We start from the raw sequence: 26,013 nt of genomic DNA, 5'->3' as shown, positions 1-26,013 counted from the left end.
TCAAAAGCCCTCATTTTCTTTTTCTAGAGCAGGTCTATATTCGTGGAGCTTTCTTGGCTTTGTACCTTCCTGTTTCTTTCTCAATTGCTGGTCTCAATTTTGGGCCAAAAATACCCTACTCTTTCTTTTGGCCTATTTTGGGTACCAGCCCCTTTGAACCACTCAAGTTCTCATTGATTCCCCCCAAGACCTCCGCCCCCGCCTTACGTTGTAGAAATGATGGACTCTAGTACTTTTTGCCACTTGTCATTTATGATATGATCTGACATTCTTTAATTTATTTGTTTCCATCTGATCTTAGTTGTGACATGCAGGATCTTTAGTTGAGGCCTGTGGGATCTTGTTCCTGGACCAGTAATTGATCCCGGGACTCCTTGCATTGGGAGTGCGAAGTCTTAGCCACTGGACTACCAGGGAAGTCCTGATCTGAAATTCTAGTCTTTTCACACGCCTGTTCTATTTAGCTAGAAGTGAATGATCCTGCGCTGACTACCAAGTGCTCTGCTAGGCACTTTCATTTTCTATCTCTTGTATACCCCACGATGACCAGTCAGTCCTTTAGAGTGCCCATTTTACAGATGAGAATACTGAGGCCTAGTGAGTCGCTTTCTTTCTCTCCATCTCACACCAGGCTTCTGTGCATTAAGGTGAAGGCCATGGTGACGGGCACTGCTTCGGATTCTGTGGTTGAAGAGCATTGCCCACCAGTGTTGGGAAGGGCTGGGCCAGGCCTTGGAAGGCAGGCAGCGGAGGGGTTGGGGGAAAGGAACCCCCTTGGTTTGCAGACTGGAGTCACTGCAGCAGGAAAATATTGCAGAGACAGCGCCCAGGGAGCAGCGGTCAGAGCCCAGCCCCGGAGGTCACAGGTGCCCAGGGAGCAGTGGTCAGAGCCCAGCCCTGGAGGTCACAGGTGTTGACCTGGATCCACAAAGCACGGAGGAGGGGTTCGGCTTTGAGGTTTGGCCCTGAACGAGGCTTTTCTCTCTCCTGACTTCTGACTCGCCCATCTGATGGTTGGGGGTTCCTCGCAGGCCAGCGGGCCCCAGCAGGGCCGGCATCTCAGCCTGCTCTGCCTTCTGATCCCAGGCTCTTCCCCCGGTGGGTGGTCTCGTCTGTGAGCTGGAGCAGTGCTGGGGTGGGTAGGAAGTTCCCACGCCACCCAATGGTGGTGCAGTGGGACGAACAGCAAGGGCCACGACGTTGTCAGATGGTTCTCACACTCTTCCTCCATCCTCAGTTACCAGCACTTATTTGGGCTTTCAACTGCCTCATTGGATTGGAGTAGGGTCAGTTTCTTTCTACCTCTGTGCTTCTAGACTTTAAAGCTTTGGTGTGTGCTTAGGGTTGTAAAATGAAATTTCCATTTTTTTGAGTGTGAGCATTCTTTCAGGTTTTGTCCCTTTTGTGTTTCTCCCTTCCTCCTCCCCTCCCCTCTCCCTTCTCCCTTCCTCCCCCACCGCCCTCCACCCCCAATTCTGTTTTCTTTCCACAAGACTTCTTGTAGGCTGCTTATCATCCCTGGGGCTAAGATTCGGAACCCCATCTTTAAACTGGGCTCCATAATATCGCTCACATGTGTTGAGCGAGAGAACAGGCCAGGTGCCTGGCACTCGGAAGCTGGACAGTGTTCGTTTTCTTTCTTCCTCTTTATGGCTCTGTCCACACCAGGCATCGCTCTGTCTTAACCCCTGGAGTCCTCCAGGCTCAAGGTGCCGGTTAGGCATCAGGTGTACAAGACCTTGGGAAAGAAGAGATGTTCTGGATGCCCTGAGCGTTTCTTTCAACCCTTGAGCATGCTTCTGCAGGCGCTCCTCGTAAAATGGGCCGGACTTAAAGCTGCTTTCTGTGTGTTAAGCTCTTCAGACAAAGATCTATAGAAATAGGAGCTGTGTGTGATGTTATTAATTGGCGGCAGCTTTCCATGGACCACCCCGAATGGAAACGCACACAAGGGCCCCCAGATGTGGCCGGGAATCCCTCTTTCTTGGATTGAAGGATGCAGCCAGTCGAGAGGAAAGGCAGTCGCAGAGCCCTGGAGCCTCTTCCGACTGTTCTGGTGGCTCGGCCGCTGCCCTCTGTCTTTCAGGAGCACTTTCTTTTTGTTGGGGCTAATTCCTGTAGCAACCCTCCCACCAGCTCATTTCCCCAGGCTGTAAGCTGGGGCTGACCAAGGAGGTGTGGCGGAGGGGGGCAGGGAACCTGTGCTCAGGCATTATTGCCGCAAGCAGGAAGTGTTTAATGGTTTTCATTTACTGTTAGTTGGAAGAAGGAAGGCTGGACCTTTCTTCCAACAGAAGCGGAAATCAGCCTGAGGACACCACCCCATTTTACCCTCACGAGGGGAACCAGAGTTCCTTAGGGCACCAGTGGTCCCCTCTTGAAATTGCTCGGCCACCTATAGCACCAGGACTCAGAGAATCTCCTACCTACATCTTAAGTCAACGTGATCTGTGAGGCGGTGCCTGGAATGTGAAGCCAGTCTCACAACTAGTGTGGCTGGCGGTGTGTCACTGTGATGAAGCCGGAAGCCACTGTCCTGAGGTCATGTCGGGGCTGGCATCTTCTCCCATTTTTTTGGCCGCACCAAGCAGCTTGCGGGATCTTAGTTCCCTGACCAGGGATCGAACCCGTGTCCCCTGCTGTGGAAGCACAGAGTCCTAATCGTTGGACTCCCAGAAAATTCCCCATCTTGTGCTATTTAAAGTCAAATATCACTTTAAGAATCAACGGACACATGAAATAGATGAGAGCATAGAAAAGTTGAATAATCTGTTTTCATCCCTTTAAGAGAGTTTATCTTTTCTTATATGATAGCAGATTTGCAAAAATCCATCCAGCATCTGTCTAAAAGAAACCCTTAACAAATTTTAAAAGTAGTTTTTAAAGGCCACGGTTGTGATTATCCAATGAAAATTAGAAACACATAATATAAGGCTAATCCTTCTTCCTCTCAAATTTTGACTGTTTAGAAATTAAACCTACATTTCTGGATAACTACTGGGTCAAAAAGGGAATCAAAAGGGAGATCATAAACTATCCAAAAAGAAATGAAAGGGGACCTCTTTACACGAAGCCTAGGGGTCACAGCATAAGAAGCACTCAGGGGAAAACGTATAGCCTTAAATATCTTCACTATCAAAGCAGTCATATGGAAAATAAAGATGAGGATAAAGTAGTCATTTTAAGAAGTTTGGTAAAAAGTACAACATGTTAAACTAAAAGGAAACAGGGCGATCTAAACAAAAAACTAAATGAAATAGAAAACAAGCAGAACGCATTAGAAAGGAATATACATTTAAATGCCAGTTCTTGGCCAGGACTAAATATAGAGATTTAACCACATGTCTGATTCCAGAGAAATGTCTGAGCGAATATCTGAACTTTCCCTCAAGGGAATGCGATGCAACCATTAAAATGGTTCTGACAGCCTTTGTAAGAGGATTGGCGGAAATGTTTATGTCAAATGTGAAGAGCAGAATCAAAAAGTTTATCATAGAGTGATAGAGCCATGTGGATACCACCTTCCATGTCCCTCCTGTTTCCCAGGGAATTAAGTCTGCAAAGAGTACATCAGAGTATCAGAGAGAACAGAGTATTGACAGGTGCTCAACACAGAGGCAGGGTGCAGACATTGCCTGATGGAAGGAAGGACCACATACTGTATGATTCTATTATCGTGTGTCTACAGACATCAGGTGGCTGGCTAGGGCTGGAGGATTGGGGACTTGGGGGTGACAGCTAAAGGGTATGAGGTTTCTTTTGGGGGTGAGGACAGTGTTCTAACATCAGTTGTGTGATGCTTGTACCACATGTGAGTATACTAAAAACCATGTATTTGTACCCTTAAAAAATTGAAGTATAATTTATTTACAGCATTGTGTTAGTTTCTGGTGTATAGCAAAGTGATTCAGTTATACATATATATGTTCTTTTTCATATTCTTTTCCATTATAGTTCATTACAAGATATTGTTATATATAGTTCCTGGTAGGAACTTTATGGTAGGACCTTATTGTTTATCTGTTTTATGTGTAGCAGGTGAATGGGATGGCAAGTGAATTAGATCTTAAGCTGCTACAAAAAAAAAAAAAAATCACATTGATTATCTTGGGGCATGGACGCAATGATTTTCCTCCTGGTTTTCCACCCTATTCTGTAATTCCCAGATTTCCAGATGTAATTCTGTATTACTTGTCTAATGGATACCACGATAAAGTAATAAACACTGTAAAGCAAGAATGTTCTTATTTGGCTTTTAGCACAGGAGGCCGTGATGGGCAATCTGCTAACCTTCCTCCTGAGAAGGTGAGCGGAGGCCGGGTCCGGTAATCCTGAAATCAGGGACTGGTTGTCATGGATCGCTGCTTTGTCGGCTGCCGTCACACACAGAAAGTGGCGCAGGGCTATTCTCCTGCAAGTCAAGGAGAAGAAAGTGTCGTTTTTGTCTGGGGTCTCTCAAAAGCAGGATCACCTCTCAGGGAGAAGCTGGGGGCGTTGCTGTGAAACCTGTGGACGACTAAGAGCCAGTTTCTAGTAAAATCTCCTAAGAGGTGTCAGACTCTGCTGAGTGCTAAATTAGGGAAAGCTGTTACTTATATAACTTCCTGTAATTGCCCGGCAGGAGCAGTCCCTGAAAGCCACCCGCTCCTCCTCTTGGCTGAGTGGGGGATACAGGGCCCTCCCCTCCTGGCAGCCCAGATCTCTTCTACCTTTGGGCTTCATGCTCGGGGGTCAGGCTTTTTAACCGCAACTGAAATGCCATTTTAAACAGAAGACTCCTCTGTCTCTTTTGAAGATGGGAAACTCGTACGCTGGACAGCTGAAGACCACGCGGTTCGAGGAGGTCCTGCACAACTCCATCGAGGCCTCCCTGCGCTCCAACAGCCTGGTACCCAGGCCCATCTTCTCCCAGTTGTACCTAGAAGCAGAGCAGCAGCTTTCCGCTCTAGAAGGTAGGAGATGTGTCTGTGCCCTTCTCTACCGTGTGCGGGAATGTTCAAGATGGGACTTGAAACTCTTTCCTCTTCCACTTGGTGTAGCAACTGTTGGGTCTGGCAGAATGGAATTATTAGGAAAGAGAAAGTTGCATGTGCGTCCTTACTTGGCTAAAACTCAAATTTAAGTCTCAGCCATAAAGTTGCAAGGAATGAGATGATTCACTGGACTAGTAGGAGAAAGAAAGGCCGGTGTTAACTTGTTCTCAATTGGTTGTTACTTATGCTCATGAAAGGTTTTGATGGTCTGACTTGGATAAATAAGACATTTTAACATATTTTTGACCCTCAGTTATATATATATATATATTTCCTCTGTGATTTGTGGCCCTATCTTTGCAAAGGAGTGTAAGTACTTTTCCATGTGATAGCAGTTATGAGAGCCCTCTACTACTACTACTACCACTACTAAGTCGCTTCAGTCGTGTCCGACTCAGTGTGACCCCGTGGACTGCAGCCCACCAGGCTCCCCCGTCCCTGAGATTCTCCAGGCAAGAACACTGGAGTGGGTTGCCATTTCCTTCTCCAATGCATGAAAGTGGAAAGTGAAAGTGAAGTCGCTCAGTCGTGTCCGACTCTTAGCGACCCCATGGACTGCAGCCTACCAGGCTCCTCCATCCATGGGATTTTCCGGGCAACAGTACTGGAGTGGGGTGCCATTGCCTTCTCCGATGAGAGCCCTCTAGAAACTGTTAAAAGCCAAGAATAAAGCCTTATGAGTTTAATGTGTACCAGCAATAAATTATCTTCGGGCATGGGGATAAGTTTGGGGTTTACTTAATTATCCAGAGAATAAACTGGTTGTATTTTTCAGTCCTCAGTTTACATTTTTATAGTCACGTATCTTCAAGTCCAAAGTTGCCCCAGCCCCTTATCTATTGCTGAAGAAGTCGTTTTGGTCACTTGTCTTCCACTTGAAGTTACCTGCAGACTTCGCTTAGCTTTTGAAGTGAAAGACGCCGTGGTTTACAACAAAGATGAACTCATTAAGGAAGCCTGCAGTGTACCAGGTCCTGTCTTAGGGTGGTCGTGGTGTGTGCCTGTGTCCCTGTGTGTGTATGGTTGTATGTGCAAGGTGGGTGTGGGGAAGGTGGGCTGGGGATGGTTGCATTTTCCAAGAGAAAATGAGGCTCAATATCTGATATCTGATCGTCCCTCTCTAGGAGGGAGGCTTTCCTGTGTCACTCTTTAAAGCATTTTTACAAAATTAATCTTGCAAATAGCAACAGCTAAGGACCTAAAGGAACTGGCTCTGGGTCTGAGAGAAAGTAGATTGTGGTCAAAAGCAGGAGTCAGGAAACCCAAGGGTTCTCTGGCATTCACATTAAAGTACCAATGATTTCCGGCCCAGGAAGTTTTACTGTGACACTGAGGGGCATTTGAGGAATAACTGGGGCATCTTTTACAGTCCATGTTTTCGACTAGCTGAAAGACTTGTGAAATATGTATTAAATGATCATTGTTAACTTCTTACAGTATCGAAAGGCTTAGCTGCTAATGGGAAATGAACAGTAGTACTCATGATAAGTACTCATGGTCAGCCCTTCTCGTTTATGATATGAAAACCAGCTCAGGCCCTCTCTATCATTTTCCCATTTGTCTGGCAAGCAGCATAGAGAGACCCTCCCGGATTTTGTTTCTCTAGCACTGGGAGGTGGAGAAGGCAATGGCACCCCACTCCAGTACTCTTGCCTGGAAAATCCCATGGATGGAGGGGCCTGGTGGGCTGCAGTCCATGGGGTCGCTAGGAGTCGGACACGACTGAGCGACTTCACTTTATTTTTTCACTTTCATGCACTGGAGAAGGAAATGGCAACCCACACCAGTGTTCTTGCCTGGAGAATCCCAGGGACGGGGGAGCCTGGTGGGCTGCTGTCTATGGGGTCGCACAGAGTCGGACATGACTGAAGTGACTTAGCAGCAGCAGCAGCAGCGCTGGGAGGTGTGGGGAGGGGGTTGGTGAAAAGGAGGAGATGGTCGATTTGCTAAATGTCCCTATCAGTCGAGCACTCAGCTTGAGCCCCTGGTTTCTGCATCATAGAACGTGGTGCACAGGGTTTGTTTGGTCTGTCTCTCTGTCGGGATCTCTTATCTTATTGCTGTCCTTCCTCAGACAGTAACATTAAGGATGCTTTTTATGACCAGGGCACTGGTGTCCCAAACACCCCTAGATCTGTTAACATTTTCTCTATTTGCAAGGGCAGTTCAGAGGGGCCCTGTTACTTTGTTCTCCAAATTAGGGGTATGACCTTTCCTAACAGGGGAGAAACCTTTTATGTGTTATTTTATTTTTTTTTAAAGGAAGGCCAAGCAAACCAAACAAATACACCCTTCGAATTTGGGATAAGTGTTTATTAAACAAGATACAGGTAAATTCCTGTCGTCCCACCCACTCAGAATGTCATACAGTTTCTTCTCATGTAAAGAAAACAAAACTTATTCTAAAACATCAATACTTTCATACACCATGGGGTGAAGTGCTGTCATGACATCTCTGGATACCCATGGTTGAGTTTTAAGATCCTAAGCTCCCAGTCCAGTTGGTTTTGTCTAAGGCCATTTTAAAGCCCTCATTCTGCCAGAAGACCTTGGTAAACAGTCTGGTTTAGTCTGGCCCTGGTTAGGAAGTCTCCTCAGGCTTGCTGCTGGCTGACAGATTCCATCAAAGACCCTGGAATGTCTGATGTAGACCTTTGACCTTTAATCCCGCTTTCTTAGCAGAAAGCGGATTCTTGGCAGCCACTGGATTTTGAGCCCTTTCTTTGACTTTCGGAGGCTTAAGACCCTCCTCTTTCATTCTTTCCGAGAGTCTGCATTCCTGCTCTTTTTGGTTGAACAGAATATACGTGCAGACATTCCTGTGCGTGCCCTCCAAGCTCCGAAAGCCTGGCTTTCTTTCCCCTTTTCACTCTAATTGTTGGCTTTTTGCTGTCCCCCTGCTGAGCCCCGGTGAGTCCCTGGTTCACAGACTAATCTTGATTTTGCAGAGCCTTCCAAGCCACCCACTCCGTAGGTGGCTAAAGGGTGGTTTCAGTCCCCGTGGGGACCGTGCTGCATGGGTGGCACCTGGAGTCTGGGCATGACTCTATACCTTCTGCTAAAACCAACCACGCCTGCATTTAGTGGCAGGAAGGAAGCGTCTGAAAGAGGCTCTGGTGTTTATCCCTTCAACTCCCTTTGTGTTCTTGCCTGGGTAATCTTTTTACAGTCTCCCCACCACCTCTGTGTCCTCCAGTCCTAGAGGGAGGCAGACACCAGGAATTCTTGCTTACTTCCTGCTGTGACCTTCCCAAGGTCATGGGCCTGGGCTGGCCCGAAATGTTCAGTTTCTTCTGCCTCTTGTCCTTCCGGCACGTTTAAAATAGGGCTTCCCTTGTGGCTCAGATGGTAAAGAATCTGCCTGCAATGCAGGAGACCCAGGTTTGATCCCTGGGTCAGGAAGATCCCCTGGAGAAGGGAATGACTACCTACTCCAGTATTCTTGCCTGGAGAATCCCATGGACAGAGAAGCCTGGCGGGCTACAGTCCGTGGGGTCACAAGGAGTCGGACGCGACTGAGCGACTAACACCTTTAAAGTGGTGACCACCCTGAGGTTATGCTCCCAGCCCGCTGTACTGATTAAATCACCCTTGGAATGTTCTGTGCAATGCTGAGTGCCGTGTTTCCCCACGGAGACTGTCACAGCTCAAGGTGGCCTTCTATAACCACCTCATCTTAAAGAGGCAGGATTTGACGCCCAGAGAGGTTAAGTAACTTTCCTGGGGCCACACAGACAATGGCAGATCCAGGGACTAAAACTGGAGTTCCCAGATTCCTAGCCCGTTTTTCTGTTGCGCGTGATTTCGTCATTAACTGGAAAACACGTCACATACTGAATGGATGGGTTGAGAGCCAAGGGAGGTGAGAGTAGAAGAAATGGCAGCAAAGGGGCTGGCCCAAGGGAAGAGACAGGAGACACAGAAAAGAAAGGAGCAGCTGTCCCTGGCCTCGGCTATCTAAGGATGTTTGTAGCAGCCCTACTGTGTGAAGAAATCTGGGTGCTATTTATTAAATGACATTTAAAGATAGGCAATTTGAGAAAGACTTTTTACCCAAAACATCTCTTAAAAGAAGTTTGAAAACTCACTGATGTGAAACCCTTTTTCTCTAGCAGGCTGGGTAAATAAGGGGTGTGTGTGTGTGTGTGTGTGTGTGTGTGTATGCGCACGCCCTCTGTGTATACTCCAAACAGTTGGGAATTACAATGATTCGGAAAAAAACAGGAACAAACTTTTTGGCTAACTCAGTGGTTTCCTGAGCGCTGCCTCTGTGTGTGTGAGATATTCTGCTTGGGGCCTGAATTCCTGAATAACAGCAGCACCCCCGGCCCTCAGGAGCTGACCACGTGGGGAAGGCCAGCTCCTCTGCTGCGGAGATGGAGAGCAGGCACGAGGAGAGTGGGGTTTCCCTGGCCAGTTGCTGGCTCTCCTGGCCCGTTCCACATTTGCCATTAGTCCTAAAGTACTATTTCACTTGAAAAGTTTCCTATAGGCATAAAGTCGCTGAGAGGGCCTGACCCTGTGCTGGTTTGTTTTGTGTGTGTGACAACTTCTGGTGTGTTTATATTTCTAATAATGTATACATCTAGTTTTCCCTTGGGGATAAATAACAGCATATGGTTTGACTCCTGTCTTATTCAACGTAAAGGCCGTTCACACTGTATTTCAGGTTCTATTTTACGACAAGGACAGCAGCTTGGGCACCAGATACAGCTGGGAACAGGCTGGCTGTGCTGCCTAGCAGGTGGTTGAATCACTGGGTCTCTCTGAACCTCAGTTTCCTTACCTGTAAAATGGTCCCTGGGTTACACTGTGGTTCCTCCCACACAGCTGTTATTGGAGTGCCTACTGTGTGCAGACTTTATAGTCGGTCCTTGTCAGCAACTGTATACATACCGAGCTCTGTTGCTCATGCAGATATGTGCAGCTGTGAGCGCTGGGAGGGGATGTGGACGTGTATTTTCTGAAGTCATAAGGCCAGGCTTGGAGCCAGAGTCTGTGACCTTGGGAAAGACATCCGGTCTGAGTGAGCCTTGACCCTCGCCCCTAGTGAAGAAGGGTGATGGTGCTCGGCTTAAACAGTGTGTCTCTGAGGACTGGTTAATTCCTAACTAACTGGGGCTCACCATGTACTTACTTCTGCCTTGGTCATCACTCCCCTATTCCACGTCTAGGTGGAAGCCGAGTGGACAATGAAGAAGAGGAAGAGGAAGGGGACGGGGGGCTGGAACAGAACTGTCCCCCAAACCCCTACCAGATGCACCCCCCGCCTGAAGGATGCTGCACCACGGACGGTGAGATGCCCACTGGGCTGTGCGCTGAGAGCCCCCCGAGCTGTGAGCTGAGCCCATGTCCCCAAGATGATGGATGAAGGGGAACCACCCCATACTTGAGAGTCAGACCTGGCTCCATCGTGGCCCTCCCCACCCCGCTCAGAAGCTTTGAGTAAATGACTTAACTTCTCTGAGCCTCGATTTCCCTGTCTGCAAATTAGAGGCAGGACCACCTGCCCAAAGATGATCAAATGAAAGCCTTCCAGGGCTTTTCCCACTCAGTGCCTCACACAGTGGGTGCTACTTCCTGCTTCCTGCTTTGCCCAGGAGCAGATGGGAGAACTAGGAGCCAGTGCCTTGAAAATGGTAAAGCAGATGTCCCTGGAGGAGAATCTTACTAAGGTATAAATACCTTACGGGTTTGCAGGGAAGGCCTCGGGGTCTCAGAGTTCACATTAGCCCATGTCATCCCTGTTGGTCATTAAAGATGGGAAAACACAGGGCATGGGGCCACTTGTGCCTTCGGGGAGAGAGTTTCCCAGAAAAGGTCGATCCAGATCAATCTCAGCTGTTTCTCTCTTCTTCCTTTTTTCCCTAAGTATTTCTGGACACTTAATTTAAAAATAAGAAGCATGTTTAAGGGCTTCCCAAGTAGCACTAGTCGTAAAACATCTGTAAAGAGACGAGGGTTTGAATCCTGGGTTGGGAAGTCCCCTGGAGGAGTGCATGGCAGCCCACTCCAGTATTCTTGCCCGGAGAATCCCATGGACAGAGGAGCCTGGCGGGCTACAGTGCATGGGGTCGCAAAGAGTCAGACTTGACTGAAGCAACTTAGCACACGCACAGACGTTTAAACGCTCTGAAATAGAAAAAGTTCAAGTGCGTAGTGTCCCCCTCTGCTGATGGGACTTCTCTGAGACCATCATTACCAGGTCGTCAGCCTGAATTCCTGCCCTTGGCCTGTGCCTCATACACGTTAAGTGCAGGGTGGCAAAGACCTCAAATTGCTCGCAGTCCCTTATGGATTTTTCGTCCACGTTTTAATTTACCATCACTTGTCTAGCCATTTCTCCCGTTGACCTTCATTTGTACATTCACATATGTGTATTGTACGGTAACAGCAGTAGTCGTAAATACAGCAAGTAGTTAAGTGTCACGAATGACGATGGTTACAATTTGATCTCTCAGAATTACTTTTATTCATTTTATTTTTTTATTCTGCCCAGTCACTTTATTGTTGTGAATCATGGTAACTGGCAAGTGAAGCGCATGTAAGGATAACATACCTAATAATGTTCTCAGAATTAATTTTAGAGTCAGCCCAGGCCAGGGGTGAGGGTGGTTGCTGACAAAATTCAGACTGTTTTCCTGCTTTGCCGGCGTGGATCCTGGTTGTGTGGGGGCGCTCGCTGGATGGCGTGTGAGCCCTGTCCATCCCTCCTAGGGTTCTGCCAGGCCGGGAAGGACCTGCGTCTGGTCTCCATCTCCAGTGAGCCCATCGACATCCCTGCGGGCTTCCTCCTGGTGGGTGCCAAGTCCCCCAGCCTGCCTGACCATCTCCTGGTGTGTGCCGTGGACAAGAGGTTCCTGCCGGATGACAACGGACACAACGCCCTTCTTGGTGAGTTCCTCCTGGGCTCTGCTCTACAGCTCAGGCTGCATGATGGGTGGGGACAAGGAGGGCCACTGGTCCCCATGGAAGACAGGCCACCTTTGGGCCTCTTCATCAGCACGTCCCACAACCCCATTCATTCCTCATTCTGTGGCCTATTTCTTTGTGGAATGGAATGCAAATGAGATTTGTTTTAAAATGTGACTACCTGGAGCTTTCCCTGGTGGTCCGGGGATTAACAGTCTGTACCTACAGTGCAGGGGACGTGAGTTTGATCCCTGGTTGGGGAACTACATGATACTCTGTAGCATGGCCAAAAAAATAAACGAATAGTGTAAAAATAAAATGTGACAACTTTCCTATAGAAAGCCTGTCAGTTAGTACTACTTTTTTTGGTAAATGTGTTCATCAGAACTTTCCTAAGTGCCTACCTGTGTTGGGAATGTAATCCGGACCCCATCCGAGATGCTCTCAGAGGCCAGCAGACGCGTGGCAGGAGGAGAATAAGGCTGAGCGTGTGTCCCCCTGACCAGGACAGTCCTGTTCCAAGTGACTGCCCGGCACCCTCTACCATTCTCTTCTTTGCTTTACCTTTTGCCTCTCACCAGTCAAGGTCGCCTTGGACCTGTTAATGAACTTGCCTGAGGGTGCATGAGTAAAAGAATGTGGCCAGGATTCTGATTCAGGTCTTCCTGGTTCCATATGGTACCTTTAACTACTGCACCCCACAGTCACTCAGGGTCAGGGTCAGCCTAGGGAAGCTGTGGTTTTGACCTTTGGAACCACTGCTGGCCCATGGAATCCTCAATGTCAGTGCAAGTCAAGGCCAAGCCATACCAAGCCTGTCTCCTGTTGGTTCAAACATTTATTGAGCTCTTACTGAATGCCCGACCCTGTGCTCGGCACGCTCCCCGGTAAGTGAAGCAAAGTCCGGGGAGACATGAGGTTTGGACCGAGAGCTCAGCGAGCTGGCTCCAGCCCCGTGTCTGACCATAGGCTGCTGTGTGACCCTGGGCCTCTGTGTCCTTGTCCAGGGAGTGGGCAAGTGCTTTCTACATGGCCCCTCACCTGGCCTGGCATCTCCTTGGCAGGAGAGCTGGGCAGACAGGAGGGTTGGTAATGATCTGTCTAGCTGAGATGTAGCCTCAGAAATAATCTTCATGGCAGAAGCAAGTTTGATCATGAGAGTTTATGGGAAAAACTTCTAGGTTAAACTTCTCCTGCTGGCCCCATTCCTTCTGTGCTTTCCCAGTGGACAAACATTTAAACCTCAGTTTTACACTTGATATGTTCCCAAATCTGGGTAGGTAAAAACACTTTCAGTTCAGTTCACTTGCTCAGTTGTGTCAGACGCTTTGCGTTCCCATGGACTGCAGCACGCCAGGCCTCCCTGTCCATCACCAACTCCCAGAGTTTACTCAAACTTATGTCCATTGAGTCAGTGATGCCATCCAACCATCACATCCTCTGTCGTCCCCTTCTCCTCCCGTCTTCAATCTTTCCTAGTGTCAGGGTCTTTTCCACTGAGTCAGTTCTTTGCATCAGGTGGCCCAAGTATTGGAGTTTCAGCTTCAGCGTCAGTCCTTCCAATGAATATTCAGGACTGATTTCCTTTAGGATGGACTGGTTGGATCTCCTACACACTTTAGTGGATATTTATTGAGGACATTTTATGTCTGAGTCTCTGTGCAAAGGACTGAAGGATGGAGGTGGGACAGCAAGGCTTGACCCAGAGAAGAAAAAGAAATGGTTCCTGCCACGAGGGCACACTCTGAAACCTGGCAGATGACTGCTCAGTGGAGGGACAGACATGACTCTGAGGCAACAACCAGCAGGAGAAAAGGTTTTGGCCGGTTCTTTCTTAAGGCGGCTCTATGGGTTTATTGTAATCAGTTTTGAAAGCAAGAATAATCCAGGAAATTTACTCCACCAAGGAAGCTCATTGCTTCTGAGTCATTGCATCTCAGAGTGAATTTGCTTATCAAGGCCGCTCAGGACAGAATGAGTGGGGAAGACAGACTGGTGACTTGGTTAGCGTTTGATCTGGCCTGAATTCCTCCCCTTTGTGACTGTAAAGGAATTGCGAGGGCAGTAAATCTAGGAGGCTCCATGTCTCGAAATGCAGAGGCAAGAATCTTTCAGTTCATTCACCACCGGCCTGGGAACAGCTTCAGCCCCTCCGGCGGGGAGCGTAGAGGAAGTGGGGTCTTTGTTAATTGCTTGCCAAAAAGCCATCGGAGGTGGGTAACAAGGGCCGGCTGGTAATAACCCATGCTTTCTTCTTTTAAAATAACTTTATACTCTCAGCTTGCACACTTAGCACTGTTTAGGTTTCCTGCAATTAACCCTGATGGCTGCACAGGGCATGGTGGCCCAGCACCCCTCTGGGGCCGGGGCCCAGCACTTTTTAGTGACCTATAAAGGGGAGGCTCTGGAGTATCTTAGGAGAAAGTAACAGCTTTAAACCCCCCCCCACCCCACCCCCCACCCCCCCATAATTTATAGAGAAAGTAGTGCTGGTTTTAGTGACTTTGAATCAACAGAGATTTCGGTCTGTGAAAGCGAAAAGACTAAAATGTAGGTGTGTGTTCAGTTGTTTGATAGTAATTCATCGAAACTAGCTGATGGCTAAGACAAAGGAGAAGAAACCATCTATTACAGCTGTGTGTGTGCTTGCTAAGTCGCTTTAGTCCCGGCAAGAATACTGGAGTGGGTTGCCTTGCCCTCCTCCAGGGGAATCTTCCTGACCCAGGGGTCCAACCCGCGTCTCTTACGTCTCCTGCATTGGCTGGCAGGTTCTTTTCCACTAGTACCACCTGGGAAGCTTCCATCTATTACAGCTGGAATGTTCATTTCTGAGATGAGAGTAAATGAGCCGTTTGTTCATCTAGCAGGCAAATAATTATGCGTTTATTATTATTCATAGTAATAAATAACTGAAGGTGGACTTTAAGTTCAGACTGGGGCCCCAAAGCCAAGTGGCACTTGGTCCTTCCCGGAAGCTCAGGGCCGTGGGAGGATACAGGCCAACCAAGACTTCCCTCAGAGATCCACATGCACAACCACAGAAATCGAAATTCTGGGAAATCTCTGGGCAACAGGCTCCCACCACGGGCTTAAGATGCTGTGGGATCCCCAAGGATGCATTGACTTCTGGGATGAGAGTGTCTCAGAGGGTGTCACCGGTGATGCACTTGGGTCCTAAAAAATGGGTGGATTACCAGTTGGAGAAAGACAGCAGCAGCAAATGAACCTAAATAGCAGCCACTTTACTTCTCATGTGCTAATGACTATTGGAGTTAAAATGGAGTGAGTGAGTGTGTTACTACCTAGCACTGAGATATGAAGAAACAGAGGCATGCGCGATAGAATGAGGTGTGCCTGTCCTTACTGCCCTGGGAGGGCCAGCGTTTCCACTTTGATTTCTGAACCACGGAGGAGCCCCTTCTGGTTTGTGGCCCTCCCTCCCTGCCTCTGGAACGGAGCCGTGGTCCCATAGCCCACATTTGTCGTCGGACAAAGGCCTGTAACCTGTTTAGCCATTTCTGCAAAGGGATGGCAGTGCTGGCCTTGGCGAGGTGCTGGGAGCATCCTTGGATTTGCAGTTCTGTTTCTTACTCATCATCTTTGGTTTGACCTCAGAGTCAGGATCCCTTCCAGGAAGCTTGGAAGGTTTCTTAGGGCCTCATTCTTGGATGGCAGTTGAGCTGCTCAAGGTTCCCAGTTGGAGACAAAAGAAAAAATAAAAACATTAGATTATAAACTAGGAAGCATTAGAAACGTGAAAACATTAGAAAACAAAAGCACATCAAAGTGTGTGCAGAGAGGCTAAGTGTTTGCTCTGCTAATTGTTTTATCTCCTCTCTCCTCCTTCCCTCCCAGTGTTTGCTGACTGTCTCTCCTGTGCTGGGCACTAGTTTGTATACGCACACGAATGCACACAGATACAACCCATACCTCCCCATGGACATACATGCTCCCGGTCCTGTGGAAGGATGGGGATGGTTATAGGGGAAAATACAGATTTTAATAACTCTAACATTGTGGCCCCCCACTCCAGTACTCTTGCCTAGAAAATCCCATAGATGGAGGAGCCTGGTAGGCTGCAGTCCATGGGGTCGCTAAGAGTCGGACACAACTGAGTGACTTCACTTTCACTTTTTACTTTCATGCATCGGAGAAGGAAATGGCAATCCACTCCAGTGTTCTTGCCTTGAGAATCCCAGGGACGGGGGAGCCTGGTGGGCTGCCGTCTAGGAGGTCGCACAGAGTCGGACACGACTGAAGTGACGTAGCAGCTTAGCAGCAACATTGAGGAAGAAGTTATAAGAGCTGTCAGCAATATAAAGTCTGGCATAGCAGTAGGAGGGATGGGAGGTAAAGCAGAGATGGGGGTGGTAGGCATTGGGGGCAGCCCTGGAGGGCATGCTTGTGCATCCACACTCCGTTCTCATGATAGAATTGAACGAGTCACTCTTTGGATCTGCTCTGGACAACCACTCAGTCCCTCTGGTTCTCAGGTTTCCCCATGGAAGGTTTAGCTGACCGACTGGTGGTTGCATGAGTTCAGCTGGGTGCTTCGTCTGGGCGACAGTGAATGGCAAGAACACCGTTGGTTTTCTCTGCATGTCAGTTTCCTTCATGTCCCTCTAACAACAAGTAAACATAAAGCACAGAGTTGGCATTTTTTTGGTACCTTAATCTATTCAGTACAGAGGGGATAGGAGTCTGGAAGGAAAAACTAACCTGTGTCTGCCTTCTTAGACCAAGAGATTTGTCTTTATTTCTAATGCCTTTTAAGGAATATTAAACTTGCTTGCAATAGAGCAGATAATCCAGGTTTCTGTAATGTTTGTTGTTCGGCCACTAAGTCATGTCTGACTCTTTGTGACCCTATGGACTACAGCATGCCAGGTTCCCCTGTCCTTCACTCTCTCCCAGAGTTTGCTCAGATTCATGTCTATTGAGTCAGTGATGCTATCTAACCATCTCATCCTCTGTCATCCCCTTCTCCCACCTTAAGTCTCTCCTAGCATCAGGGTCTTTTCCAATGAGTCAGCTCTTCGCATCAGGTGGCCAAAGGATTGGCGCTTCAGCTTCAGCATCAGTTCTTCTAACGAATATTCAGGGATAATTTCCTTTAGCATTGACTGGTTTGATCTCCTTGCAGTCCACGAAACTCTCAAGAGTCTTCTCCAATACCACAATGCGAAAGCACCGATTCTTCAGCGCTCAACCTTGTTTGTGGTCCGACTTTCGCATCTGTTCGTGACTACTGGAAAAACCATAGCTTTGACGATTTGGACCTTTGTCAGCAAAGTGATGTCTCTGCTTTTTCATATGGTGTCTAGGTTAGTCATAGCTTTTCTTCCAGGAGCAAGTGTCTTTTCATTTCATGACTGCAGTCACTGTCCGCAGTGATTTTGGAGCCTGAGAAAATAAAGTCCCTCATAGTTCTGTAATATAGGCATCTTCTTTCTCTATGGGGAAATGTTTTGAACCTTCACTAACAGTAGTAGCCAGAGACCTCAGGACTGTCCCCTTTAAAAGCAGGGCTTACTCACAGAACCGCTTGGCCTTTCTGGCCTATATCAAGATGCTCTTTGTAAACTTGTCAGCCAGAGGATAAGATAAAACAAATTAGTCTCAGCTTCAGGGTCTGTCCTACCAAAGGACTTTGTGGCATAGAAACCAGATGTACCAGTGAGTGAGGCAAGGTCATAGGGAAGGCCTTTGAGAGACAGTGAGCTTAAAGCAGGACGGTCTCCCAGGTACAAAAGCTAAACCATCACGTTTTTCTTGTCTTAACCAACAATTCTATTGATTCCGGCTTGAATGGACTTCACAGTTTAAGTCTTTCAAGCATGTTCTCTGGATTTTAATAGTTCATAAGAGGTGAAACTCCAATGCTTTGGCCACCTGATGTGAAGAGCTGACTCATTTGAAAAGACCCTGATACTGGGAAGGATTGAGGGCAGGAGGAGAAGGGAACGACAGAGGATGAGATGGTTTGATGGCATCACTGACTCGATGGACATGAGTTTGAGTAAACTCCGGGAGTTGGGGATGGACAGGGAGGCCTGGCATGCTGCAGTCCACGGGGTCGCAGGGAGTCGGATACAACTGAGGAACTGAACTGAACTGAAGAGGTGGTTTTGTCATCACCTCTGGAAGGCATCTTCTGCAGAGCCTCAGAGTTAAGCTCTGTCATCTCCCAGAAAGGTTCCCCTGGCCTTGGGCAGCAGGAACTGATACAAGCAGTCACCTTCTAGATGAGAGGCTTCACCATGGCTGCTGGGCCCAGATTTCACTCGCCATGATCCTGGCCACACGTGATGAAGTACTTGATTTCTGCGATTTGTGGGGTCTACTTCCTTGATTCCTGGAGGGAATTTTGGACTCTCAAGAGGGCTCTCAGTGTATCCAGTCTCAGTGGTTTAATTGCTTTGAGATTCTATGATTGGCTGGCACTGAAGACCGTAGTGTGTTCATGCTAAGTCACCTGAGTCCTGTCCAACTCTCTGCGATGCTATGGGCTATATAGCCTGCCAGACTCCTCTGTCCATGGGATTCTCCAGGCAAGAATATGGAATGGGTTGCCATTTCCTTCTCCAGGGGATCGTCTCCACCCAAGGGTTGAATCTGTGTCTCCTGCCTTGGCAGGAGGGTTCATTACCCCTGAGCCACCTGGGAAACATAATTTCAAGTACTTAAGGCTTGTCCTTACTTATACTTTAATCAAAGCTCTTCCCCCAACCTCCATCCCCACCAACTAGAAACACTTTGTGTGCATATTACATACACAGAATATAGTCGCTTTATTTCTTCTGGTGATGCCAAATATTAAATAATTCCTTAATTCATGTGTTAGACTACAGTATAAACATTTATTGTTTATTCACTAAGTTGTGTCTGACTCTTTTGTAACCCTATGGACTATAGCCTATGAGGCTTCTCTGTCCGTGAGATTTTCCAGGTAAGAACACTGGAGTCGGTTGTCATGACCCCCTCCAGGGGATCTTCCTGGCCCAGGGATCGAACCTGCATCTCATGTCTCTTGCACTGGCAGGCGGTTTCTTTACCACAAGCACCGTCTGAGAAGCCCAAAGAGCATGTGGACAAACCAAATTATTGCAGGTGCTCAGTGTGGACAGATGAATGGGACAGTTCTGTCCCATAGGATGCACAGGCTTTAAATATGCCCCTAAGCAAATGCTGTCTTCCATGCTTGCCTGCGCTCGTGTCTATGACCCAGCGTCTCTTTGGTCAAGGTTTTTCATTTGTGTCAGGGTCATCTTGACCCCTGGACGTGCATGAGCTGGCAGCTACCTTTGCCCCTTGGACTTCTCTGGCTGGTGGTTTGGGACGTGAATGCCTAGTGAACGATGGTTCACTTGGAGGGGTCTTGGGTGTCAGGTGGGGACAATCCTGGTTTGTTTCCTCCCCCCAGGTTTCTCTGGGAATTGTGTCGGCTGTGGCAAGAAGGGCTTCTGTTACTTCACGGAGTTCTCCAATCACATCAATCTGAAGCTGACCACGCAGCCCAAGAAGCAGAAACACTTGAAATACTACCTGGTCCGCAACGCCCAGGGGGCTCTGACCAAAGGGCCTCTCATTTGCTGGAAAGGCTCAGGTGAGCAAGCTCTGTGGGGTGGGCCGTATGAAGGGGGCACCTCCAGGCCAGCCAGGGGCCTGTTGGCCCGCCTCTGGGCCGAGACTGCTCTGCAGTGCACACGGTGGGCAAGAGGTCAGCCCTACGAAATCAAAATGCAATTTTGCCCTCTGGGCGTCCAGTTTACAGTATCAGTCTAATTGTATGGGTGCTTTGAAAGCTGACACAGGGCCACACGGTGCCGTGTCTTCTTGTGGTAAGTATCTGGGGCAAGATTCTCACCCGGGGGGGATTCTGTCCCCCAGGAATATTTGGTGATGTCTGAAGACACTGTTGACCATCATGACTGCAAGGAGCCCTTGGTATCTCATAGATGGAGGCCAAGGATACAGTGCCCGGGGCAGCCCTCTGCAGAGAATTGTGCAGCCCGGTGTCAATGGTGCTGAAGTTGCGAAGCCCTGACTTAGAGAAAGCTCAGCCCAGATAGCCTCCCTCCCTGCCCCGCAGCCCTGTCAACCACAAACAGAAAAGATCAGCTTCCTGGGGCTGGGGCTGGCAGAAGAGAGCGGGCTCCAGCTTTAGGAAGGGCCTCCCTCCATTCTTCTCTTCTGTCGCCCAATATCCTCCTGGCTGCAGTCAGCTCTGGAGGCAGAGGGAGGGGCTGGATTTTCCAGACCCCACCGAGATGCCCCTTCTCCCATCAACCAACCGTGGAGGGACGTGTCCCAGAAGGGTTCTCAGCGAGGTGCCCAAGAGAGGCAGCCTCTTGTCCCTCGCTTGTCTGCGTCAGTGCTCTCTGGTCACCTGGAATACCCCAGCCAGCTTCTGTGAGTAGAAAAAAGGGGCTTCAGGAGGGGCTGGTTCTAGGCATTCATTCCCTGTCCCCTCCCATCATTCCTATCCTCCCCGTCTCCTTTTCTTGCTTGCACGCATGCTCAGTCGCTCAGTCATGTCCAACTCTTTGCGACTCTATGGACTGTAGCCCACTAGGCTCCTCTGTCTGTGAAATTCCCTAGGCAAGAATACCGGAGTGGGTTGCCACATTCCTCAATAATTTCTTGAGCTCCTACTATATACATGCCTGTCATTTTCTAGGTCCTGGAGAGGAAGTGGTTCTTCCCTTTGTGGGATCAGCCAGGAGTTCTTGATCACTTGCTGTGACCAAACCCCTCTCAGGTTCGATACCTCACTGGGAGGTAATCTTCCCAATGGAGAGTGATTTAGGGGGTGGAGGAAAGTACTAGCTCTTCCTTTGTTGTTATTGTTGTGTTAGTCACCCAGTCATGTCTGACTCTTTGAGACCCCCATGGACTGCAGCCCGCCAGGCTCCTCTGTCTGTGAAATTCCCCAGGCAAGAATACTGGAGTGGGTTGCCATGCTCTCCTCCGGGGGATTGTTCAGACCCAGGGATGGAACCCGGGTCTCCTACATTGAAGGCAGATTCTTTCCGTCTGGGCCACCAGAGAAGCCCAGCTGTTCCTTCACCTTTGAGTAATGCTGTTCGTCCCTTGGACTTGAAGCTCTCATTTGCATCATCTGTTTTTCCCTTCTTCCCAAATGGTGACCACTGCTCCTGCTGCTGGCAAGAGGACTGTCCCTCAGGTGGCTTCCCCAGAGACCGAGCCTGGGGAATGGCCCCCACCCCAGCCCCCTGGCTGCACCAGAGCAGCGACGGGGAAGGCGTTGGTGCCCTTGCGGTTATCTCCATGCCTGGCTCTCTCACCGGCCGGATTCTGGCCTCGGAAGTCATCAGTTGCTGTTGGGGAGGAGCAGGAGCTGACTGTCATGCGTGCCTCTTCTCCGCAGAGTTCAGAAGCCGGCAGGCATCCATGGGTGCATGCTCCAGTTCTCTGTTCCCGCCACTGGACAGCTCTGGGCCGCCGGCCCCCTTCCCTGGTGAGCCCGGTCCGGGGACAGCCCCGAGCGCCCCGCTGGGAGCCCCGCAGGCAGGTGAGGCGGTGGCGCAGCGCTGGAGGTGCTGGGAGTCGGTTTTAGTTTCCCCAACTGAAAAATGGAGGCACGAAGATGCTCGCCGAGGCTATCACGGGCAGTAGGGTTTGATAGCTGGTATTTCTGCTTCGTGAACTTGGCCTCGGCCATGCAAAACACACCTGATAAGCACGACAGCTGATGGCAAGTAGACAGCAACCTCCTTCCCAAGGGCTCTGGCAGGGGGGTTGGTGGTTGGGGGTCCTCCTGCCCAGGGGGGTCTGCTGAGGGGCCCTGGGCCCCTGCTGCACGTGGCTCAGCATCCACAGCGAAGAGGCTGCACGTGAGTGGAGAATGCACCCCCCTAGAGGCCCCTGTCCTCCTTCCGAGTGGTATCTGCCCTCGTCCTCTCTGTGCCTGGGCCACCTGGGGCCTGGCACACTTGGGCAGCTTCAGGGATCAGTGTTTCTGCCCGAAGAATACCTGGGTGCGATTCCAGCATTGCCGCCTCCTAGCTGAGAGATTTGGGGCAGCTCATTTTAACTCTGTGACTCTCCGTTTCCTCATCTGTACACTTGGAGAGAATCTTTTCTGTCTAATTTGCAGGGTGATTATAAAAATTAAATGTGATGACAGTGATAGCAAATACTTACTGCTTGCAAACTTCTGTTAACTCCCATCGTCCTCACAGCGGCTCTAATATTACCCGCATCCTCTACATGAGAAGGTGGATGCACAGGGAGGAGGTGTAATGTTCAGGAAGGTTGCACAGCGAGTTCGAGGCAGCGTGGGGCTCAGACAGGGGTCGTCTGGTTTCAGAGCCTGCCCTTCAGCCCCTCAACATAGGGGATGATCTGTGCTCCTCCTGACTCTGGAGTACCTTCCACATCATTCTGGCCCGTGTGGGTGACTTAGAGCAGAGCCCACAATTGCCCCCAGAATCCTCCTGAGGCCCAGGGAGCCCCAGATCCTGTGCATAGCCTGGCCCTGGGCGACGGCAAACCCAACTGCTTTCCTGAGCATGTTTGACGTGACCCTGAATCCAGGAGGGTGAGTGAGGGTGGGAGGAGGGTGGAGCAGGTGCAGGGGCGCTCCTGGAATCCCGGGGCCCCCACGGGGCCTTCTCTCACAGGGAGTGCTCAGTGGAGCATGTGTGGGAGCATGTGTCCTGTGTGTGCACGTGTGTGTGTGTGTGTGTGTGTGCATGTCTGTGTGTGTCTGCTTTTTCGGGGGGCTGGGGGGACAGAATCACTCTGTCAAGAGTCCTGACCCTTGACGGGCTGCATCAGTGGAAAGCTAATATGTTAAACGGAGGGAGAGCCATATCCTGTTTGCTGGACTCCCCGAGCATCCCATGGTCTTCTCCCCTCTTTGTCTCTGTTCTTAGGACCAGCCTCCGAGCACCCCGCCCTAACCGCAGCCCTGGGTCTGGCTGTTTTCAACGGCAAAGATTCCCCGAAGCACCAGCCGCTGGTGAAGAACCGCCTGTCTGCAGTGCCGCGTCCCTCGGCCTTAGGTAACCTTGACCGTCCTATTCGGGGTGAGGGGGCCTTGCTCTGCTCTGGGCCAAGGTGGTGGCGGATGGGGGATGGGGGAGCCGCCACGCTGGGGCCCCTGAGTCTCCTGGAGTTGGAATGAGAGTCAGGCTGGATCAGCAGACACCTCCTGCGTCTCTGGGAGTGTGTCCAGCCCCCAGTGCTGGGGGTAGGGAGACGCATGGCTTCTGCCCCCAATCTGGGTGATGAGTGTGCACCAGGATGCAGTGGGAACCCGTTACGAGTGGTAACCTGTCTTCCTGTGGGCCGGTGACGTTCCCAGGAACGGTTATCATCACGCGCATGGGAGCCTAGTTACTCCGTGGAGCCTGGCCCGGAGGATGCAATGGGTGCTGGTAGAGAGAGTGGGCTTGCACCATTAGGGGAACGGCTGGAGCCTCGGAGTCCCGTGCCTGAGGCTGCTGTGGGCAGGGTGGACTCTATTTCAAGAAACCGCTTCTGAAGCAACACGGAGTATGACAAGGACTCGGGGGCTCTGTGGTTCTCAGCGAAATGCTGCCCTGCACGGGACGGGATGGGGTGGGGGCAGAGTTGGGAGGGGGAGGTAGGAAATGTGCAGAATCCCTTTCTGCGTTGTCCTAGCTCAGGTTCCGGGTGCTGCAGTGCCTGCAGGGAGTGGGCTACAGTGAAGACTTGTCTCTCTCCAAATGCCAAATAGGGTCCGCCTTCCCAGCACCAGGACACATGGCCAGAAATGGTTGGTCCACAGGGGCAGCTCCTGGTGACATCATTTTGGGAGAGCTTTGGGGAAGATCCTCTGGAGGAGGGCATGGCAACCCACTCCAGTATTCTTACCTGGAGAATCCCATGGACAGAGGAGCCTGGCGGGCTACAGTCCATAGGGCCGTAATGTCGGACACAACTGAAGTGACTCAGGACACATGCACGAGGAGCTTCGAGTCCGTGTAGAGGCAGTTAGCACCTCAAAGGAAGAAAACACCCGCAGACCTTCTGCCTTCATACCGAGGCTCCATCCCATTGTCCTTCCTCCTCTGGTAGTTTAACATGGCTTTTAGAGGAGCTGGCATCTCAGTCTGTGTGGGAGCTCTTCCCTGCTCTTGAGGACAGATGTTTGGGGAAATGAAGATGTAGTTCTAAATGACATCAAGGTGATAGAAGCTGTCGCAGAGGTTGTGGGGGTCAGAGGAGCCCACCTGTGGGAAACCTCTTTGCAAGCAAAGAACTTCATGTCTTTAAACATTTTATTCATTTCGTTTCATTCATTTTCAGTCAGTCTAAAGAAGAGGTGAAAATAACTTTGGGTTATTTTTAAGAGACTCGAAAGCAATAATTCTCAAACAGCAGCACGTCTAAGGATAACCAGGGGTGCTTGTGACCAAGTGTTTCCTTTCATTTCTGGAGATCTGCTTCTGTAGGTTGAGGTGTGCCCAGGAGCACTTGGAACAGGCTCCTCCTGGTTCTGTCCAGCTTTGTCTCTGGCTATATTTGGAGAAACACTGCTCTAAACCAGTGGTTCTCAATCCTGGTTGTGGTTTAGAATCACCAGGAGCTCAGGGAGGGGATGGGAGGTGGAGTGGGTCATCGGGAGGTGTGTGGACATGCTGGGGTTCTGATTTCCTTGGGAGAGGGTTGCATCCAGGAGTAAAGCGTTTTAAAATTTAAACTTTATATAATGCGTCATGGTTGAACATAGAGCGCTAAAGGTAAGGGAAATTTTGTGTCAGATTGGTCCCCAAAAATGTGGTAACCAATTCTTGGTATTTTGAAGAATCCAAGAACAGAGCATGATGAGTCATGCTCACGCTGTTCTGGCGTGGGCAGGATGACTCATCAGTGGCAGTGGGTACCAGCTTCTGTTCCCCCGGATTTTTTTAGCCTGAAATTAGCTTTCAGGGCTGGGGTGGGGAGAGGTGCACAGGTGGATCAGTACTGCCCCCGAGTGGTGAAACTGCGGTGGTGGGTTGACTGCCGCTGGGGCTTGTCTACAGAAACAAGTATTAATTTACTGGAATGTGGAGACGATGATGGACTTCCTCGTAGTTCAGACATAAAGAATCTGCCTGTAATGCGGGAGACCTGGGTTCGATTCCTGGGTCGGGAAGATCCACTGGAAAAGGGATAGGCTACCACTCCAGTATTCTTGGGCTTCCCTGGTGGCTCAGTTGGTAAAGAACCCGCCTGCAATGTGAGAGACCTGGGTTCAAACCCTGGATTGGGAAGATCCCCTGGAGAAGGGAACGGCTACCCACTGTAGATGAGGATCTGGACTTGGTGGCTACCATTTATTGGCCTCAGACTCTGTGCCTTACATATATTCTCTTTAGTCTTGATCAAGTCACCTTTCAGAGTAGGTTTTATGATCCCATTGTAAAGATGAAGGAGGTAAGGCTTGGAGAGCTAAAGCTTAGACACTGACACAGCTTTGGAATGAAACATTTATAGAGGTCGACAGGATACTTCTTTAAGCCTAGATGCTTCCTCTAGACTGCTTGTTAGTTGCTTAGTCGTGTCCGAGTCTTTGCGACCCCGTGGACTGTAGCCCACCACACTCCTCTGTCCATGGGATTCTCTGGGCAAGAATGCTGGAGTTGGTTGTCATGTCCTCCTCTGGGGGATCTTTCAGACCCAGGGGTCGAATGGGCTCTTCTGCATCACAAGCAGATTCTTTACCATGTGAGCCACTAGGGAAGCTAAAATGCACTAGATGCTAAAATGCATTGTAAAGCTGTGCTTTAAAAAAAATAATAAGTGTTCTCCAGCTCAGGGGAACATTTTGCTGAAGCATGTCTTTGGTGACAGCCTAATTCACACTCTGAACGTTGTCTAGGTATCTTATCAAACTCTGGCCCTCCCAAAAAACGCCACAAAGGCTGGTCTCCAGAATCTCCATCAGCTTCGGATGGTGGCTACCCCCAGGGAGGGGGGCACAGAGCCAAGTATGGTAAGTGATGGAGCCCTGCCCCAGATGCAAGGCTCCAGAACTGGTGGTGGTGGTGTGTGTGTGTGTGTATGAGTGTGTGTGTGTGTGTGTGTGTGA

At 49.7% G+C, this 26,013-nt stretch overlaps 1 protein-coding gene across 6 annotated transcripts in view; it reads left to right on the top strand.

Moving 5' to 3' along the window:
- GREB1 (growth regulating estrogen receptor binding 1) overlaps positions 1 to 26,013 on the top strand; it is a 134,545-nt gene that overhangs the window by 59,317 nt on the left and 49,215 nt on the right. For all 6 annotated transcript variants that reach the window (XM_019970689.2, XM_019970688.2, XM_070799123.1 and 3 more), the window contains exons 2-8: positions 4,796 to 4,952; positions 10,208 to 10,327; positions 11,751 to 11,927; positions 19,369 to 19,551; positions 21,337 to 21,480; positions 22,847 to 22,975; positions 25,804 to 25,917. In XM_019970689.2, the coding sequence (XP_019826248.2) occupies positions 4,796 to 4,952; positions 10,208 to 10,327; positions 11,751 to 11,927; positions 19,369 to 19,551; positions 21,337 to 21,480; positions 22,847 to 22,975; positions 25,804 to 25,917 (1,024 nt within the window). The remainder of the gene's footprint in view (positions 1 to 4,795; positions 4,953 to 10,207; positions 10,328 to 11,750; positions 11,928 to 19,368; positions 19,552 to 21,336; positions 21,481 to 22,846; positions 22,976 to 25,803; positions 25,918 to 26,013) is intronic.

This window comes from Bos indicus, chromosome 11 (genome assembly GCF_029378745.1).
Source record: "Bos indicus isolate NIAB-ARS_2022 breed Sahiwal x Tharparkar chromosome 11, NIAB-ARS_B.indTharparkar_mat_pri_1.0, whole genome shotgun sequence".
NCBI classification, from domain to species: domain Eukaryota; kingdom Metazoa; phylum Chordata; class Mammalia; order Artiodactyla; family Bovidae; genus Bos; species Bos indicus.
This window is presented reverse-complemented; position numbering and strand designations above follow the sequence as displayed.